General features: G+C 38.1%; 1 protein-coding gene across 2 annotated transcripts in view; it reads left to right on the top strand.

The window, feature by feature from the left end:
• Positions 1–1,561: 1,561 nt before the first annotated feature.
• The window catches only part of phc2b (polyhomeotic homolog 2b (Drosophila)), a 32,940-nt gene continuing 15,372 nt past the window's right edge, over positions 1,562–19,129 (top strand). Inside the window, exons 1-8 of one of the 2 annotated variants that reach the window (XM_007546952.2) lie at positions 1,562–1,734; positions 4,331–4,373; positions 11,692–12,061; positions 13,676–13,834; positions 14,743–14,820; positions 15,094–15,249; positions 17,426–17,560; positions 17,781–18,072. In XM_007546952.2, the coding sequence (XP_007547014.1) occupies positions 11,750–12,061; positions 13,676–13,834; positions 14,743–14,820; positions 15,094–15,249; positions 17,426–17,560; positions 17,781–18,072 (1,132 nt within the window). In that variant the 5' untranslated portion in view covers positions 1,562–1,734; positions 4,331–4,373; positions 11,692–11,749. Of the gene's footprint in view, positions 1,735–4,330; positions 4,374–8,451; positions 8,642–11,691; positions 12,062–13,675; positions 13,835–14,742; positions 14,821–15,093; positions 15,250–17,425; positions 17,561–17,780; positions 18,073–19,129 lie in introns of those variants that run through there. The other variant, XM_007546951.2, reaches the window with a different exon arrangement.

The following is a 19,129-nucleotide window of genomic DNA, read 5'->3' as shown; positions in this document are numbered from 1 at the left end:
GTATAAAAAAAAATAAAAAAGTTTGAACTGTGTTTCATACTTGATATTGTAAACTAACTATAAATCTTTGACTTTATTTGATTAGAAGAAAAAAATATCATACATGTTAAGCTTTGGAACCATGTTCCAGTAGATCACAGAGTTCAATTTTACGTCTGTCTGCCACAACATCAATATTATAATCCTGTGTCTGTGGCTCTAAGAATCGCCTTTGGGATTAACTGTGTTACTGGAATGATACTGTGTTCATAGTGATGCTGCAAGTGAGGTACCAAGGGAGGTATGAAAGAGCAGATAATTAACTCAGGGGCCAACCAGATAAGTCATATTCTAATAAATTATTCAGTATTTGCAAGGAAATGAATACTGTCCCTTCTCATATTGCAGGCAACACAATAGCACCTCCCTGAAACATTAGAAATTTATTGTTGTCCGATTCACAGCCAAGCTAGATCATTTCCATATATACATATTGAAGAGTTTGTTTGTACTTTATGTGTATAAACAATGCTGAAAACTAAAGTGCATGAAGCTGCAGCTGTTCTGAAGCAAAATTACATGCTTAAAAATTGTGGAAATTCAAGAAATGTTTTCTCTTTCAATAAAAAGGAGACATAGGGGGAGATGTATATTGACATAACATGAGCAGTTCTGACTGAATTCAACAACTTCTTTTGCTTATGCTTAGGGGCCACATGGGCTGAGGCAGATAAGTATTTTATTTGCGAAAAGATGAATCCTGCTAAGAGGATTTTTATTATTTTGTTTCCAGGAGTCATATTTTAAAATTATTTTTAATTTACCTAAATTTAATTTTAGTGGTTCCTTTATTCTAGTGGAACAAAAAGTTCTTTTTTGTTTACTTGTATATCAGCAGCAAATTAGGTCAAAAATTCATTAGATTATATAACTACATATAATCAAACATTACCGTATCTAAAATTCAAATACAACCCATTGACATTATTTCAAGTGTTACTAATGACATTACTTTTGCTTGGATTCCAAAAACCAAATCTTAATAATGTGTGCAAATGTGGGAATATTTAATAAATAAAATGTGGCAAAAGGAATCTTTACGGGAGACTTAACAAAGCTTTAGTGACAATTTTGCATTGATTAAGTTACTAGGTTTAAAAACTACAGTGACTACACATCCAGGTTAATAACATGAGTGCTTTTGAATTTTGCTGATCAATGACAGTGATGACAAGTGAGAAAAAGATGCAACTCTGTAAAGATGTAAAACTAGTTTTGCACACCAAAAGAATCACTTGGGGCTTACTTGGAGATAAGCACAGGAGAAAAGACCAAAAGATGTAAAAGATTGTTACCAAAGAGGTAACAGTGGCATTTTCCCCTGTCCCTCTTGGGAAGCGTTTTATTATCTTGCATTTTTCAGACAGAGTGCAGCAGAAGGACAGACCTTTATGTTGCCATGGAAACAGTAAAGTGGCGTCCATTTGACAACGGAGAGGAAGGGGCGTGGTTGCAATAAAAAGGGGTGGGATTAAACCATACTCTAATCCTATTGGTCATATTAGTCTGACGTCGCCAGAATGGAATGCAAATACAAGAGTTTCTTGCTTCTGCTGCTGTGCTGCTGCTGGTCTGATCGAAGCCTATTGGGCGCACCGAGCTACCGTCCAAAATTTCAGGTAGAAGAATATTTGGAGGGACAACTAGGAACCGAAAGCTAAAACGAGGCGGGAGGCTTCAGTTTTCTTGAAAACGGTAAGGTGACAAACGTTTAACCCCGTGGAACAGAATGACGCGGATGGCACGGCTCTGTCAGTTGTGCCTGTTTGTGTCGGAACGCGTGAGGTTAAACGGCTGTGCAAGCTAATGCCTGTCCAGGGGGCCCAAAACAGAGGCATGCAGGCATGCAATGGATTCTAGCACCGAGGCTAACGCTGATAATCGGTTACACGGCGGAGTCTGGTGCACGTTTCCTCATTCACACAAAGTGTACTATTGTTGTAAACAAACGAGACTTCATCTCTAGCTAACATTAGCTAGTTTTGTGGTGGAATTTGTGTTGGAGTTCAGGGGGAAATGAGCTACGAATAACAAGCAAGTAACCGAAACGTTTATGTATTAAGGCGAACTACAGTTTCTTTCTGTATTTCAGTTGTTTCTGTGCTATGTTTCATTACTTAAAAGAATATTAGCTAATGTTAGCCATAAGCTGCCTGGTTCAGAAACTTCCCTCATCTCCGCGGCCTTAGGTTCAGTCGAGAAGCTGCTTTTTTGACAGATGGAGCTCACCAATGATAGGCAGGCATTCTGCCACTAATCAGGAGTCATTACAAATGTCCAAAAATCAGTTGTACACTTAGCAGGTCAGAATTATCTTAAATTTTTATGAGGAAGAATATAAATTACTTGTTTCAGTTCTAGTTTATTATACCAATAGCAGAGAGTAGATCCCATTTTATCTGTGCTGTCAGTCACAACAGTTGTGTTGAGATAGCCTAAGACCTTCTGCAGATCAGTTTATCTGCGTTTAGCCGTTGTTTGTGGGCTAGTTTTTACATTGGCAGTTCTTCAGTTGACATACATGCATAAGGAACCAACACAGCTGTGTACAAAAAACAGATCAGAGTCACTTTGCTCCTTCCACAATTTGTATCCCTAATTCATACCTATGCCTTACCATTCCTAAACAGTAACTTAAATTTTAAATTGTTGTAGCTCATGTATTGTTTTAAGTTTTAAAACAATTTCCAAGGTTACTTAATTAACTCAATGTGGAACATTTAATCAAGACACCTTAGACTGTGGGACTCTCAGAAGAGATGAGGTGCAAATAATTCACTGTGGTAGGCACTTTTCAGTCTAAACAGAGTAGCATTCAAAACTTTTTAAAACTGCAAACATTGGTTACTTGTTATCTTGATCACCTTATTCCTTTTCAAAAGAATATGTAACTTTTTTACATTTTTTATGCAAAATTTGCAACAATATTTTTTATATTTTATGTTGTCAGAAGAGATGAAAAGTGCATTTGGTGTAAACACAAGGACTGTGTCGGCTTTGTTGTATTTGCTGGTCTTTTTCTGCCAGCTAATATCCCTTGCTTCACTTGCTTCTGCCACTTTTGTTTTTATTGTCACAAATCTATCTCTCCTCCATCAACTTTGCTGGTGTGTCTGTGTAAGCTACGTCTTCCTCAGGGTTTGAACAGGGAGCCGGTTTATTAGTTTGAGAACTTCTGCCACCTAGTGACTGGAGGCTTATTTATTGACCAAGCATGCATTATGACACTAATACTAAAAAGTATCCTGTCTCTCACGCCTTTTACTCCTCACTTATTTACACAAACCATTTCATACAATGTATCTAAATCTTTGCACATCAATTTGTTTTTCCTTGTTTTTTTTTGCACCTGTGTTTATTTTCATACCGATCCTCATTAGAGTCATCTGATGTCACACATTTGCGACTGTTTTACTTGTCGCAAACAGTGGCATTTTTCTGCCCCCCAGTCAATGGACTTCATTGTGTGACGCCAGTAGCTCCACCGAATCCGTAGTGGAGCTACGGCTGTGCAAGTCGTATGTTACAGTATGGGTCGGTTGTATGGGCCGCTTTAACAGTGAAAACAGATAAAATAGCATACCGAACTGTACTGACTCATGCCATACCACTCAGTGGAAATGAGGCATAAGAATAAAGCTAGACACATGGCTACAGAAAATACTTATAGACTTTTCTGTCAGGCTTACAAGTTGGAATATTGTCCAGTTTAAAGCATTGCAAGCTGTTCTTAAGGAATAGCTGCCTTTTAAACCTGTGATCCTGGTCAAAGATAATTCTTTTCACTTCTGTTCTCATAACAGATAACTAAAGCTGTTACTAGTGTATTAGTGTACTTATTTTTTATATTATGAACAAGGTTTGTTAATCTCACAAGAGAAGAAAAAACAGACACTTTCCCCAAGTTTAAATGAGAAATATGTTTTCCCTCACCTTTATGTCACTTATTTAGCCATTCATTGGATGCATATTAAATGAACAGTCTGACTTCCCAGTGTGTTTCAGTAGCCCAAATATTGCTACTTCTATTTTTGTACGCAAAAGCAGAACAGTTGGAATGCTTTGGTTGGCATAATAGTCAACAGATGTTTCCAAGATGCCAATTGTGCTTTCTTGTGAAGGTAATTACTTTATTTTGTTCTACAAAACAGCTAGAATCCTCATGAATGTTTTTGGATTTAACTTTGGATTTCAAGTGTTGAAACTTTACTCTGAATTTTATAAATGAGTGGAAATGTGGATGTGTGAACTAAAAGCAGTGGTTGTTAGAGTAATTTTCTTTGCTTTGCAGACCTAAACCGTGATCTGCTGCTGCTGCGGGTATCCTTGAAAAGGTAAGCCAAGTGTACTTGTAGAAGAAATACCAACACAATGCTTGCACTTAGGTCTTGGTTCAGTGGTTCACCACTTTCCCCACTGTGGATTTTTCTCTGTGTCTGTGACCTTGAGGGGCCGCTCTTGGGCTTTATGGGGGTCTCTTGCTGTTTAAAGAATTAGTTATTGCAGGAGAAATGCAAAACTTCTTCCACTTTTTTTTGAGCAAATCTACCACTCATACAAAAAGACAGCCAAACACACCATGCTGTTTTATTGAGGTCCCAGGACTTGGCACAATATGGAACATAAAAACTATGTACTACATACCCATGTTGTGAAAAAGGCTTAAAGACTAATGATTGGATTTGGCATTTGAACATAAAAAACATGTTGTTTTACACTGTTAATTTTGAACAGAGTAATTTTTTACAAAAGTCTTTTATTTTGTAAACTTATACATCAGTCAACTTAAATATTATTCTGAAAGGTCTTTGTTTTTATATTTACGACTACATTATACAGTATATTGTTCATATATGATCATTCTAATGCCTGGTGTACGTGATGTATATATATTTGAAAGATCAGTTTGAAATTCAGTAGTTGGGTATTGCTATCAAAGAGTGAGAAATTGAGAAATTCCCATATTGCCTGGCAATAATACATGGAGTCTCACTGCATTAGCTGCCCATCACACAGATGATAGGACTCAGTATGCTTAAGGTCACAGAGAATCATAATGAAAGATGAGAGATGGGACTGAGGGAGATGTCAGTTTACTGCCACTCGCATTGTAATTGCAATCTTGGAAAATAGTACTGAGATTACAAGACTAATATTGTGGAGCCCTATTTTGCTTGAATTGTACTTTGAAACCCACATTGGTTTTATTTTATTATTCATCTTGGCTCACGCTTGACCCATTTCTTTTTCTTTGCGAGTTAAAGTTTCCCTAGATGATGCCTGGAACACGGATTAGAAATACGTCTTGAGCGAAGCATGCTGGTAATTGGCAAGCTTTGACTGAACTACTTAACTGTGACACTTCAAGTTTAGAATGAAAATCTGTGTGTATCCCTTTCAACCTATGTCTCCACCTCTTGGTCTGCTTCTCCCATATTTTAACAATCCAAACGATCTTTAGCATTTATTGAATCTTTAGTTCTCTTTTTAATGAGTCCAAATTGACAGAGCCCATGGGCATCTTTAAAGGGTGAAGTGCAAATGTTTTGTTACCTTCACAGCATGGGGCTGCTGGAATTTTGAAGGCACTCAACAAACTTAACCTGAAAAGATGTCAGACTCATTTTGTGCTGGTTTATTCATTTGTGAAGTTAAGGTCAAATTCAGTTGGATGGCTCAATTATGGGTAACCAAGCAACTTTGCCTCGAGATCTTGGGTATTTTTGTGTCTTACACAAGACACTCACATAGGCACTGCTCTGGTTACTGTTGAGATAAGGACTGCAATCTATTCAGCCTCAGGACATGCATAACCGAATGATCTACTTTTATGTATATATATATTTTTTTCAGCATTCTTTAAAGGACTTCTTTTGACTTGATCCAGTATTTTCATGAAATGAAGATGTGAGGACATTGACACGTGCTTGTTTTTTTTTTGTTTTTTAACCGTCCATTTTTTAAAAATTTGGTGTTTAGTAAATCTAACAGAAAAGTATTGGCATTATTATTTAATTATACAATAAAATTATAGTTTCTGACATTGCAATCATTATGTTCTCATGGAAATTATAATTATGAGGAATTCCAAGCCTTTAATTATTATGAAAGTTATAATTATATAATATATTATGACAACTTAGAGATTACAATGCATGTCAAGTAAAGAATCCTAATTAAAACTGAAATAATAAAAAAAAAAGCCTTGAGCGATTATGTATTTATTAGACTTGAGTTATATTCAAATATTTCTGTTAATCCTTCTAATTTAGAATGATGATGTTCCTAATGATAGGACTATTTTCTTACACCATGTAAATCAGTTTGAACTCTGACTATAAAAATTAATAAGTTGGGCTGGTGGGTCCTACACACATTCTGGGTGAATACAGGTTGGAACTCACTGCCAAGACATAATTGAAGACACACATGGGTGAATCCAGCTATAGAATTTATTAAAAATTCCCTATAATGGTTTGCTGTAAAATAAATTTTCAACACTTACCCTAATTTAACAAAATAACAGTATTTTCTAGGCACATAATGCCATTTTATAGCACAGTTTGTAACTGTTACCTTTAGCTATAAAAATTGTGTTTTTATCAGACTAATCTGACTCCTTAAAATTGGCTGTTGTCTCTTTAAGAACCTATTAACTTTTCTGTCACTCCCCCTTCTGCACATCATCACAATAATGCTTCTCCATGCAATTCATTGATGTTGTGTACAACCGTTCTTAGGAGTGTTGGAGTTTGCATAATAATTCCAGCAGATATGCAGTTCCACCTGGTGTTTGGCAATGATAATCTCTGCTGCTGCTAGTCTAGAGGATCAGAGTGGAGGAGGGATGTTCGACTGGGGAGTCAAGCTCAAAGGTGGAGCCTTGGGTACATAGGCGGAGCATTGTTTGAACAGACGTTAAAGCAGCCTTGGAGGATTCAAGGATTTCTCAAACTTGCATGAATGAGTCAAAGCAACACTCCACTTCCATTTGATGAGGGAATTGATTTGTACCATGATATAAAGCTCAAATAAGGCATTTTTTTCTTGCACCCCTTTAAATTTCCCTCATTAAACTTTTTTTTTTGCTAGTTCAACCTTTTTTATTTGTTTTATAGGGGATTAAAAATAATGCCTTCAATCACTTGATTTATAACTGTTTCATAACATTGCTACCTTAGCACAAGATCCCTTTAAAACTTTTTTTTTTTTTTTTAAGAAAGGTAACCTCTGTTTTATTAAAGCACCTCCTTGTGCTGTTTTTTCTTATAGCTTCCTGGTCCCCAGATCCGTCATCTAAAAACCTCACGTTCAATTGAGCCACCCCATCTGTGGTCTTTGCTATTCGTTTGACCCCCTTCTGGTGCATAGCTCTGTTAGCCAAGTGTGAGACTCCAGGCTTGTGTTTCTGGCTGCACCATTAGCTAATCTATATGCTAATGAGGAGATGATAATCAATGAGGTTTGCGCATGGTTGGCCCCAATCAATTCTACATTGCACTGGCAAATGACTCAAATAGCTACATTTCATACAGGGCCGCAGTTGGGATGACGTGCTAATGTTCTGGGGGCAGACCATAAGTATGCCATTATCCCCGCGTTTCCTCTTCTCTATCCCACCGGAATGAATTCTAATGTCATTTAAGATGAGTTTAAATTCAGCTTGAAAGCTATCTCATTTTACCTTTTTAATATGTGGCTTTCAGGGACTGCTGTTTTGCATTTTATTTCTGTACCTCCTATGAATAGATGCTAGTTCTTTGCTGTGATCTGACTCACATGTACTTCGTAAGTTCTGATTCATACTCGTATTGTGTTTTGGAATAAATGGTGATAATTCACTGGGAAGTGGCTAAATTATGATAAACATTTGGTCTACCTTTTTTTTTTTTACCTTGAAATAATCAGATTTTCTGTATTATTTTGGCAAATCTGTTCCTCTGTATTTAATTTGTCCGTTTTAGGTATGTAATCTATCTCCTTTACTGTTGTAGTTCTGATTCAAATATTTATATTAGCCAATGTAGGTTATTCATTTTTTTTCCAGCATCAACCAAAATTAAAAGGTAGAAGAGTTTTCTGATTTCTACTAAGAAATGTAGTATTACGGCAATTGCTTTATTTAAAATTGCAGGTTCATAAAAATAAATTAAAATAATGCTGGTCTGTTTTAATCAGTCAGTATATTCAATGCATTAAAATTAATTCAGTATTCAGGCAACATTTGAGGGGGAGGAGAGAGGATGATGGTAAGACATTACCATCATCCTCATTAGAGAGGCGCCCGTTGTCCAATCCGCATGCTACTCTGCACGAGGATTCCACAAGCATCCCATTGGCCGTCGCTAGGCAACCACATAATCAGGGGGTCGGATGCTGGAATGACGAGCTGGCTGCGTGTTGGGGGTTGATGAGAGGGGCTCGGGGTTCTTGGATGTAGCACAGAAACAACCCTCACACGCGCTCATTCGTTCCCTCAGTCAGCCGACCAGCCTGTCACGCAGTCAGACAGACAAAGAGGAGCAGCATCCTGCAGGAGGACAGCGCGCTCCCGGGGGATGGGGCATCATACCCCTGCATCACGTTGGGGGTGTCGGAGGAGGTAGGGAGCTTGAGGGCTGGGGGGCTTTTGTCTCGGCACCTCTGCACATACGCATCCATCCTCATAGGCATTTTTTCTCTGTGGGCATCCTGGCTTTTAAAGGGAGACTCCACATCAATTAGTGCAGAGAAGTGCTTTCTCATTGTGTTTTTTTTTTTCTTCTTTTAATTAATTATTTTTTTTTTTTTAATGTGGGTCATCCGAGTTGTCCTATATGGAGGTGGAGGAGGGAGCCTGCCTGATGGAGGCTCAGCACTTCCTTATTGTGATATGAGCTTTTAGAGGCAGCCAGTCTGTCTGACAGTCTTTCGTTATTCTGCTGGATCCTCCAGACACAAAACTGACAGTCCCACGAGTAGATCAATATGTCCACATAAAAGTGCTCATAATGTAATATTATTGTTTTGACTCGTAGTGCTGAGACTTTTCTATCAAGCATTTCAGTTTCTCCCCTTTTTTAAATGGCATGTTTGTTTGTTTTTCCATGCAAATCCATTTTAAAGCCACATTTCATATGTGAAAGCAGAATTTGATCAGAGTGGGGGGTGTTCTTCCATTGGATCCAGACATCCACTGATGGATGGGTGACTCTGCTCAGAGAGACAGCGGTATAAGCCATCATTACCAGAGGGGATTCTCTGTCCTCTCCAGTCATATGGTGGCAGAGTCTGGGATGCACTCTAATGATGCTAAAATACAGCCTGGCAGGTTTTTTTTTTCTGCAGCAGTGGTGCTTTGTTTACCATCGACCACTGATTATCTGAATAGACTTTGACCTTTATACGACCACAATGTAGACGCTAGGATGCAATTTAGCTTATAGAGTTCAAATACTTTTATTGTTTACTGGAGGCCCATTGGAGCCATTTGGTTCTATTTAGTGTTGAGGGGAATCAGTGTTTTCCTTTGCAGCATAAGTGGAATATGGAGCTGTGCTTTGGTCGCTGCTCCTCCTGAAAGAATAGTGAGGAGTGAGAGGAAATGGCTCAGGATTTGCAGCATGACGGCAGCATTCCTCCTTTATTTAATTACTTCCATCACACCCTCTTTTCACTCCAGCCCATTTAAATCCTTAGCCTGCACACTCAGCCTTTTCTCCTCACTTTCTCTTAGCTCCTTGACGTATACGTTAATGTGATCACCTCTGACCTTTAAGTCTAGCAGATCCAATCTATCGGTTAAGTTTCTGACTTGAACGATCAAGGTTGACAGACAACATTTTTCTTCTTATCCCTAGAAATGTAAACAGCACCTAAAGAGGTTCAAAACAGGAGCTGAAGCTACATGCCTGGTGTGCTGTTTGTTATGTGTATAAGCAGTGTTGCAGGATGCTGGAGGTCTACTAATGTGCTCTTGTTGACATTTTCATTCTGACATTCATATTATGCTAAATCAAGGATTGATTTCTAAACATTCTTGTACTTAAAGAAAAAATGTTTAATGAAAGCTTTTTTGTCTATTCTGACTTTTATTAGATGTAAAAAAAAAGCTTTACAAAAACACTTATTTTTCAGAGCCTTATGTATAGGCTTGATAAAACTAAATATCACGCCAAAGAAAGCTGCTTTCTGTGCTTCCATCTTCACATGTCGTGCTGAGGCTCGGCTCATATCATCTGTGGAGAGCTCACAACCCATTTTCTCCGGCATTAATAAATAAAACAGAACCAAGCCTTAAAAGGATTTTATAAAAGAAGCAGTAATTATTCCTTCTAATGTGGTGAAAGAAAATTAACAAGAAATGTAAAGTTTTAAAAATCTCTTAAAAATGGGAAATTATAAATGTATTTTTCCATGATCAGATTTTGAACATGATCCCTTATTTGAAAAGTCATCTCATCCCTATGGGCAATTTTTAATTGCTGTGAAAAATTACTGAGTATCTAACTTGGACAGGTCTTTCAGCAAACTAAGTCATCAACCAGACTGTCTTGAAGTGAACATATCTAAACGATGAACAAGTACCAGTATGGCAGGAATAAGGATTAGAGGCACACCTCAAAAAACAACCCACACAAGTAAAACATGTAAAGCAGCTTCTTCTGCTGAACCTGACCTATTTAACAAAAGTTAGAAAAGTAGCATAGCTGAAATAATTAGTTATTGAGCCAACAGTGTTTTCTTCATTCCAGAAAAATCAGGAGAATATATAAATGACCATGTTCCCCAACAGGGGTTTTAACAGGAAGGGCTTCTGAAACTTTGCGTTGTCACAGTAACTGACAGCAAGATCCAGTATTAATTTTAAAATGTTCCATAACTTGATTCAAAAGTCACATAGTGTAATTTTCTTAATTTTTTGTTAAAAATGAATAATGTTTTTTTTTTTTTTTTACTTTAAAATGCAATGGATGCTTCAAGTAGCTCATTTATTCTGCATGCCAATAATTTGATGGATCAGCAGAATAGATTGCGACGCTCACACCTGATATAGAAGTTGGTGGCTGAGATGCCATCAGCTGATGGAGCATATGGCTGAGTCATTTGAGATGATGAAGATGGGAGTACTGGGGGAAAAAAAAGTGGGTTAATTGCAACTGATTTCATCATTACCATATTTAACAATATTACATAAGCATTTTAGCTAATAACCTGCAGCAATAATTCATATAAAGCCATCATGTAGAAGAGACATTAGCATTTCTGGCTCAGATCTGGCTCTTCTTTGTGTTCCAATACAACATCCAAATTTAAACATGCAAGACTTTAAATGTTCCAATCACAACTGAATCTGCTGGCTTTAGTTAAAAAAAACCAAACTTTTATTTTGAAGATAAGCACTGACCTTTCTTGCTGGACAGCTACATTGGCTTCCTAGTCAGTTTTTGCTAAAAATATATAAAAATATCTTCCCTGAATAAGAAGATACATTGTTGTCCTATTTTCTACATTGTTGATCTGTTTCCAATATATGTTCTGATGGTTTTTATATCGGGCGTTTTGTGTATTTCTTTGAATTTATTCACAATTTTTCAATGTTTCTGTTCAAAGGAAGACTTGTAAGAGCTGTTTTTTTCCCCCTCATGGACTTCCCTTTTTTCTGTCTTCCAGGCACAGGAGAGCCATTCAGAGGAGCCGGGGGTCAAAGGTGAGAAGAGCAGAGGGCACCATGGAGAGTGAACCTGGGGCCCCTGCCTCCACCACTGGCAGCACTGGGACAGTTTCCACAACCAGCAGCTCCTCCACCTCCACTCCCGCCACAACCAGCAGCTCCTCCAGTGCCGTAGCTGTTAGCACTAGTGCTTCTACCTCTACTATCACTGCTTCTACCACCTCAGGCAGCAGCAACAGTGTTAGCAGTAGTAGTAACAATAGTGGTAGTATTACAAGCAGTAGTTCCAGTAACAGCACTTCAGCAGGAAGACAGGCGGTGCGACAGATATCAATTTATAGTGAGATGCCCGACCGACAAACGGTTCAGGTGAGCGGTTTGGAGTTGAAGCACTATCACTTATTTGTGTGGGCATATTTCTTCACTCTACTGCCATCTGTTGGTGCTTTTTTATATCTGAACATACGCTTTAATCCTGCTTCAAATTGGAAATAAATGACATGGGGAAGAAGGAAACAGAGTGGCGCCTAACTGGTTGAAGGAATGCTAATGGGCCTTAGGCGCTTTAGTGCTCTTGACCTTTTTACTGAAGGGCAAACCTCTACAAAGGCTTTGCCTCTGCTTGAATGAGGGTTGCTCAACTTTCAGTGCTAATTCTTTGACAGCAGGTTTATTGTTTCACAGATCCCTCCTTTTTTTTCTTTCCTTTTTTTTGCTCTGACAGCTAAAAGTAAAACATCAATCACCAGTTTTTTGGTGACTGAGCTGAGCTCTTAGTGAGCTCAGCTCAGTCACCAAAAAACTGTTGATTGATGCTCTAACTGAGCTGAGCTCTAACTGAGCTGGAGGTGATGGTCCGAATGGTTGTGTGACACCATGAGCCTCAGGTCAGCATGTTGTCTTGTTGTCAATTTACATAGTAGAGGATACTTGCACTTTACAACATTTAGTTCTGGTGTTTAAATGTGGTGTTTAGTTTGCAAATATTTAAGAACTTGATTTCCTAATTAGTGTTCTTTTTAAAAGTGACAGTCTGAATACTCTTCTGTATTTTTCTTAGAGAGAAGTCTTATCAGTTGCCAAAACTACTGAAATCCTAAATTATAAATGAGTTCAATTTCCAATTGGTGTTAGATAATTGAATTAGTGAAATGAAAAAAAGTAATGTCATTATTATTGTTTTTTGTCATTTTGTGTTTAGAACTTCAGCAAAAATAAAAAAATAAATCACATACTATTTTTATTACTGGGGATGTCTTCAAATTTGTTTTTCCTAATCATGGAAGACCAGAAAAACTTTCATATAAAAATATTTTTAAAAACGGCTCATTAAAATGTTGGCAGTGGCATTTTCTGTTGAATTTCCACATTTTGTGCGATGGAAGCTTTACTGTAACCCCTTTCAGCTCATAGTTTCAATCTGTGGTCAACATTTGCTCTTTATGCTTCAGCGATCACTTGAAAGCATTGACACGGAAAGTGAGATCATACTCTCTTATCTTGCTCTGATCCACTTTGGGAGGCAGTCCTAGAGTTATCTCGACCATTAAATGACAGGGTGGGAGACGATTGCATGACAAGTGATGATGCAAAGCAAATCATACAAACCAAAGAGGACAGCAGCACACAGAACGTCATCATAAACACCATAGAGAGGCGTTTGTGGTATATGTTTATCACTGTACTATGATACTGTACTTAATGTGCTTCTCTTTTCTATTAGGTTTACTTTGACATCCTGACTTAACTTTTTTTAAAAGAGTCATCTCCTTTTTCACTGTTAATGCATATGAAGGCAAGAAAAGTAAAGATCAATAACTTCTACTTCCAGACAAAGATAAAAACCCACTGAATTTGATCTTTTTTTTTTCTCCATTTCCAAAAGTTGACTATGGCTATTCAATGAGTCTTGCTGGGCTGGGAAATGTTAGGCCTCTACCCAGATTTCTCAGATTTCTCTTATTCTCTGGCTTCGTTTTGCAGGTTTTTCAGCAGGCGCTACACAGACAGCCAAACACAGCAGCACAGTACCTGCAGCAGATGTATGCTGCCCAGCAGCAGCATTTGATGTTGCAAACAGCAGCCCTGCAGCAGCACAGCCTCAGCACCGCCCAGCTGCAGAGCTTAGCAGCTGTTCAGCAGGTCAGCAAACCAACCTCACCAGCATATGCATGCACATTTTCATAATTTGTTTAGTAACAAAATACAAACTTAATTATACTTTATTGGAATATTTTTTTCTTTTTTGTTGAAGATGCATGTAAATGATGTCTAAATGACTTATAGATATTAGGGATGCATAAAATATTCACTGTGTTACATAAATGGATTCCATAAGCAAAGCTGGGACAATATTAACATTTATTTCAGTTTTGTTCCTGTTAGTATGTGTTTCTTGAGGGGAGGTTCTTTCTTGTATAGTGTCAAAAGGGACATGTTATTGACCGTACCAGTAATATTAATCTTAAGTACCTGTATTAGACCAAATTGTCATTTTGGTGCATCCATAATAGTAATCCAGACTTTATTTTGGTAGTTTTTGTTTCAAAGTGAAAGACAACTAATTTCCAATTTTAAAATATTTATTTGAAGTCTAAATGTAAGCTTGTTTTGACTAGTGGGTTAAAAAAGACCAGCAGCAGTAAACCTTGAATCTGCAACCTTTTATTACTGGTCCTGTTCTTGTTCAAGTGTAATGCAAATATATCACCAGTAATATGTCAGTCAGGTACCTTTTATTGTGTATTTTCAGGTTTGTACCATTGATGCAATCATAATATGAGGTGGAGGAGTACGTACAAATGCATGCCACACTTTTCAGATTAAAAAAAAAATTTTAAAATATTTTTTTTACTTCCATTTCTCAATTATGTTCTAGTTTGTGTCTAATTATAATAAAGAATCTTACTGGTTGTTCTATAACAAAATATTACACTTTTGCAGGGAGCTGCTGTCCATTCCTGCACTTCATGCTGCTGTAGACCTGCCATAAACCCTGTTTCAGAAACTGAACCTCTTTGTCCTCTCATCTCTTTTATGCTTTATGACAGGCCAGTATTGCAGCTGGCAGGCAAAGCTCCTCACAGAATGGCACTTCATCTCAGCAAACAGGGTCTACTCAAGCTACAGTAAGTGCAGTTTTTAGTTTTGAGCTTGTTGCTTAAAAGCTTTTTAAAGTTTAGATTAATGTCTGGTTAGATCATCTTGGACATAAAGTGACGCCAGGAACCCGGAGCTTTCATGTCTGTCCAACGTTAACAAACTGCTTTACTTTTGAAGAAATTGAATGAGTGTAAGCTGTCTCTTTAAATCTGAAGTGCTGAATTAAAGAATCATTGTGCTAATATCATCAAAGGTATGGAGGTCTATAAAATAATAATGCTGTTAATTCCTTCCCAAAGATCAACCTGACCACATCCCCGGCGGCGGCTCAGTTGATCAGTCGGGCCCAGAACATAAGCTCCACCCCCACCAGTATTTCCCAGCAAGCTGTTCTGCTCGGCAGCCAATCCACTCTCACGCCCAGCCAGGCCCAGATGTACCTGCGGCAGCAGATGGTGAGAGCAGAGAGACGAGGAGCAGCGCTTCTGGCACATTTACACAAGCTTCAAACATTCATTAGTAAAACACACTCATAAACTGCCTTTGAGACTAAGTTTTTGGATCCCTATAAAATGGTAACACTCCAGATGTGGCTGTAGTACAGTCTGTGGAGCTGTGGTCCCTAAAAAGAACAGCTTAGGAACACAAATGTACACATGTGTGGTATTGTCAGAGGTATCTGTCATGTTATTAACAGAAACAACCACAAACAAATGTTTGAATCTGTGTGAAAATACTTTCTTAATCCCCAATGGAAATTAAATGTTACATCGCAGACTGTCCAGATGTCTTAGCAGAGCCATTGTAGACAGAAAAGTTCAGTAGAGCTTTTCTGCAGCAGTCTGTCTCACAACAGCTCTGAAGAAGCCGGGCTGAATATGTGGTGTGACAGTCTCCTGAAGAGGATGCTCATGGTTGTCCGCTAGGCTCTTTATTTTATGAATCCTTCTTTGCACTCTGTGGTGGCAAAGAAGGTCTGGTCTTTGCACGATAATCTCTAGACGTTTTAGTCTAGAGCAGAACCATCCTTCTCTATCATCTTTTTAAACTTCTTTAAGTCACGGTCTCTTATGGTGCTAATCAAACAGATGAAGAAGGTTACACAACTTGCCTCAACAGGCTTATTCAATATCTCATAAGCTTAGACTTTCTCAAGAAGTACAGTCTGCTCTACCCCTTCTTTTAAAAAGCTTCACTTTTGATTTTTCCAGTCCAGTCTGTTGTCCAGGTGAACACGGAGTTATTTCCCCCATGATGGAAATAGTATTTGATATTTTCCCATTTCCCTTGAAATCTGTCTTTCTTATGGTCTCATTCAAATGAGATGATTATTTTTGCACCATGCCACAAAGCGGTCCAACAGCTCTCTGTACTCAGAGAGTATCTGCAGAAATAGTGAGTATTTCTGCAGATATGACTCATCTCTTGTACTGGAAGTCTGATGTGTACAGAGTGAAACGCAATGGTGAGAGCACAGTTCTTTATTGTCTTTTTTGCTGCTGACTACCTGGTCAGACATACACAATCTTTTTAGTGTTTACAAACTATGGTCGGTCTGCCAGGTAGTCATTTATCCAAGTAATTGTGGGAGCATCCATCTTCCACGCCCAGCAATAGATTTAAAGTTGTGCCTCCTCACTTTTTCTAACCTTAACTTTAAGTGGCTGTAGCTATGGATCATAACAACTGTGTCAAGATAAAAAACATAACAGCATTACAACTGTCTCCAAAACCAGTTTGAAAAATCTTCCAGAAAACAATGTAGCAACCAGGAAAAGGGGGAGGAAAGTTAAGACAATTGAATTACACAGAATGTGTCAAAGCTATTCTGACAAGCTGCCACATTGCATTTTAGAATGAGAGTGCCACACAAACCTCCCTACACAATCGCATGTTGATCAACGAGAGCAACCTGGGAAGATTGTGTTGTTCCTCTCCGGAAATGGACTTTTAGTCAGACTGCCTTTTCGGTTTCAGCTGTGCAGGAGTGGAACTCTGTCCATCAAACAATCAGCGCTCATACCACTTATATTCTAATTAAAAAAACAGTAAAAGAAATGGTTCATATCGCATCAGATCTGCCAATATTTTGAACATTAAGTACCTAATCCTAACCCCACCATGCAACCAACTGTGTTTTGTTATCTAGATGAATTAATTAGTTTTAATTACTTATACTTTTTGGGATAATTGCGTTTTTTTTTGTATTTATTGTTTATATTTGTTGACAAAAATGTGTGTAGTCAAGTCATTTCAACCTTGTTTGTATGGCCTTTGTTTGTTTTTAGCAAGACAAATTGAGAATTATCCAGGGACGGCAGATTAAAAATAGCCTTTTGGCTAATTCTGTTTCATTTGCAGAAATGTTAATTAATGTTCCTATCAAATAATTTACTTTAAATGTGACTATGAATAGATTCACTTAATATATATGCTCAAGTGATTACAAATTTTAGTTGTTTCTTACCGTTGAGAATAAAGGGATAACAAAGCCAGAATAGAACAGAACAATTTTTTTGCGGTTTTGTCTCCATTTTGCAGTTTATGATTTAATTCACTCTCACAATTTTATTATTATTTTTTTTTAATGTTCAGTTCTGATTTAAATTTTTAATGTGTGGCTCTTTGCAGGCTCAGCAGAGTAACCTGGTGCAGGTGGCCAGGAGTCTGAGTCGGGCCGTTCCCCTGTCCCCACAGCTCATCTTCACCCCAGCTGCTACAGTAACGGCTGTTCAGTCTGAGAGCGCCACACAAGCCTCCTCACAGGTAGACTGACTTTACTGGATTATAATAAATAACATTCCAGTCAGTTGACATCATATTTGTTAATCTATTTATTAAAGGAAGTTAACACTTTTCCACGTTTAACAGAATAATGGTTTGGAATATAAAATCATATTGTTTAAACTGCTTTAAAAAGTGACTGAATATCTGTTTTCTATGCCATCCTCCAGACATAATTTGTAGTTTATGTCTTTGTCTTAAGAACCAGGTTCAGAACTTGGCTATTCGTGGCCAGCAGGGGGCGACCACGTCCTCCTCTCAGACTCAGACCCTTCCGCTGAGCTTGAAGCAGAGTCCGGTACCCATCCAGCCTGCTTCACTCATCAAGAATCCCAGCCAAGGGACCCAGACCTCCTCGGGTGTGAAGTCCAGTTCGTCTGACAGCCCACCAGATGGAGCAAAGAAAGGAGATGGTCAAGCGGTCACAGAAGTTCGAGCTATAAATATGAGCCGCAGCATCACAGCTGTGAGTGCTCAGCCTCTTATTGCACCAGGTAAGTGGAGGTTCTCTTTAAAACCTAATATCAAAGACTATCAGAACTTTATTTTACCTTTCTTTTATTATGGGACATTATTTGCCATTTATCTTTAAAAGCACTGAATTTGTCACTGGAATTTCTTCTTTTTATTTGCAGACATATACATTAAAATGTTAAATTGCCTACCAGCTGCTTCCTGCCACCTTTTGTAATTGCTGCTCGTTTCAAGCCTAAAATAAACCTGAGATTCCAAGCAGCTGTCGGATTCACACGAGAAATGCAATGTTGCGATTGCATTAAGATTGTGTAAGAAAGTATCAAGACTTTTTTTGTTTCCACTGTTTTCTTAGATTGTGACATGTCTGGGCTCGCACCAGAAATCCATTCACTCGCTAAAAGAGCAAACAAGGCATGTTATAGATGTTGTTTTGGTTTGTTAAGAAAAGTCTGGCTGGAACACATAAAAGCAACCAAACGTTTATTAGCAGTGATATATTTTTTTCTTACGATGCTAATTACATCAAATGAAGTCATGCTTTTCAGATTCATTTTCTCATCTAAGAGGGTTTTATTTAGATAATAAAGTTAATTGTGTCATTTGTGCACAAGTGACCAAATCTTATGTACAAGTTGAACTGTAATGCAGACTAAATGCTGCGTTAATGCACAGTATTGTTGCCGTCTGCCTCAAACGCTCAAACGTGTGCGCATGTTTTCTTTTTTTGGATTCTGACGAGAGTGGGAGTCGGATTATCCGAGCGTGTCAGTGCACAACTGTGCGTTGCTTTGTTTCAGTAATGGATTCACGCAAAATGAAAGGGAGGATGGAAGCTGGAAATCTGGCTGCGTGCTGTCTGGTAAAAGAAATGAACTTGGGTTGCCATGGCAGCAGGCCACAAGGGACAGGTGTGCACATGAGATGCTGGGGAGTTAATACGGTGAACAGGAGCAGCGGCAAGGCACTTTTATTCGTATAGCACATTTTCAGCAACAAGGCAATTCAACGTGTTTTGGATGATTAGAAGGAAAATAACACAAAACAAATGAGGGAAAATGATGAAAAACAGATGAG

The sequence above is a fragment of the Poecilia formosa genome, unplaced genomic scaffold (genome assembly GCF_000485575.1).
Source record: "Poecilia formosa unplaced genomic scaffold, Poecilia_formosa-5.1.2 Scaffold18, whole genome shotgun sequence".
In the NCBI taxonomy this organism is placed as follows: domain Eukaryota; kingdom Metazoa; phylum Chordata; class Actinopteri; order Cyprinodontiformes; family Poeciliidae; genus Poecilia; species Poecilia formosa.
Note: the sequence above shows the minus strand (reverse complement) of the source record. Positions and strands in the feature narration are given on the sequence as shown.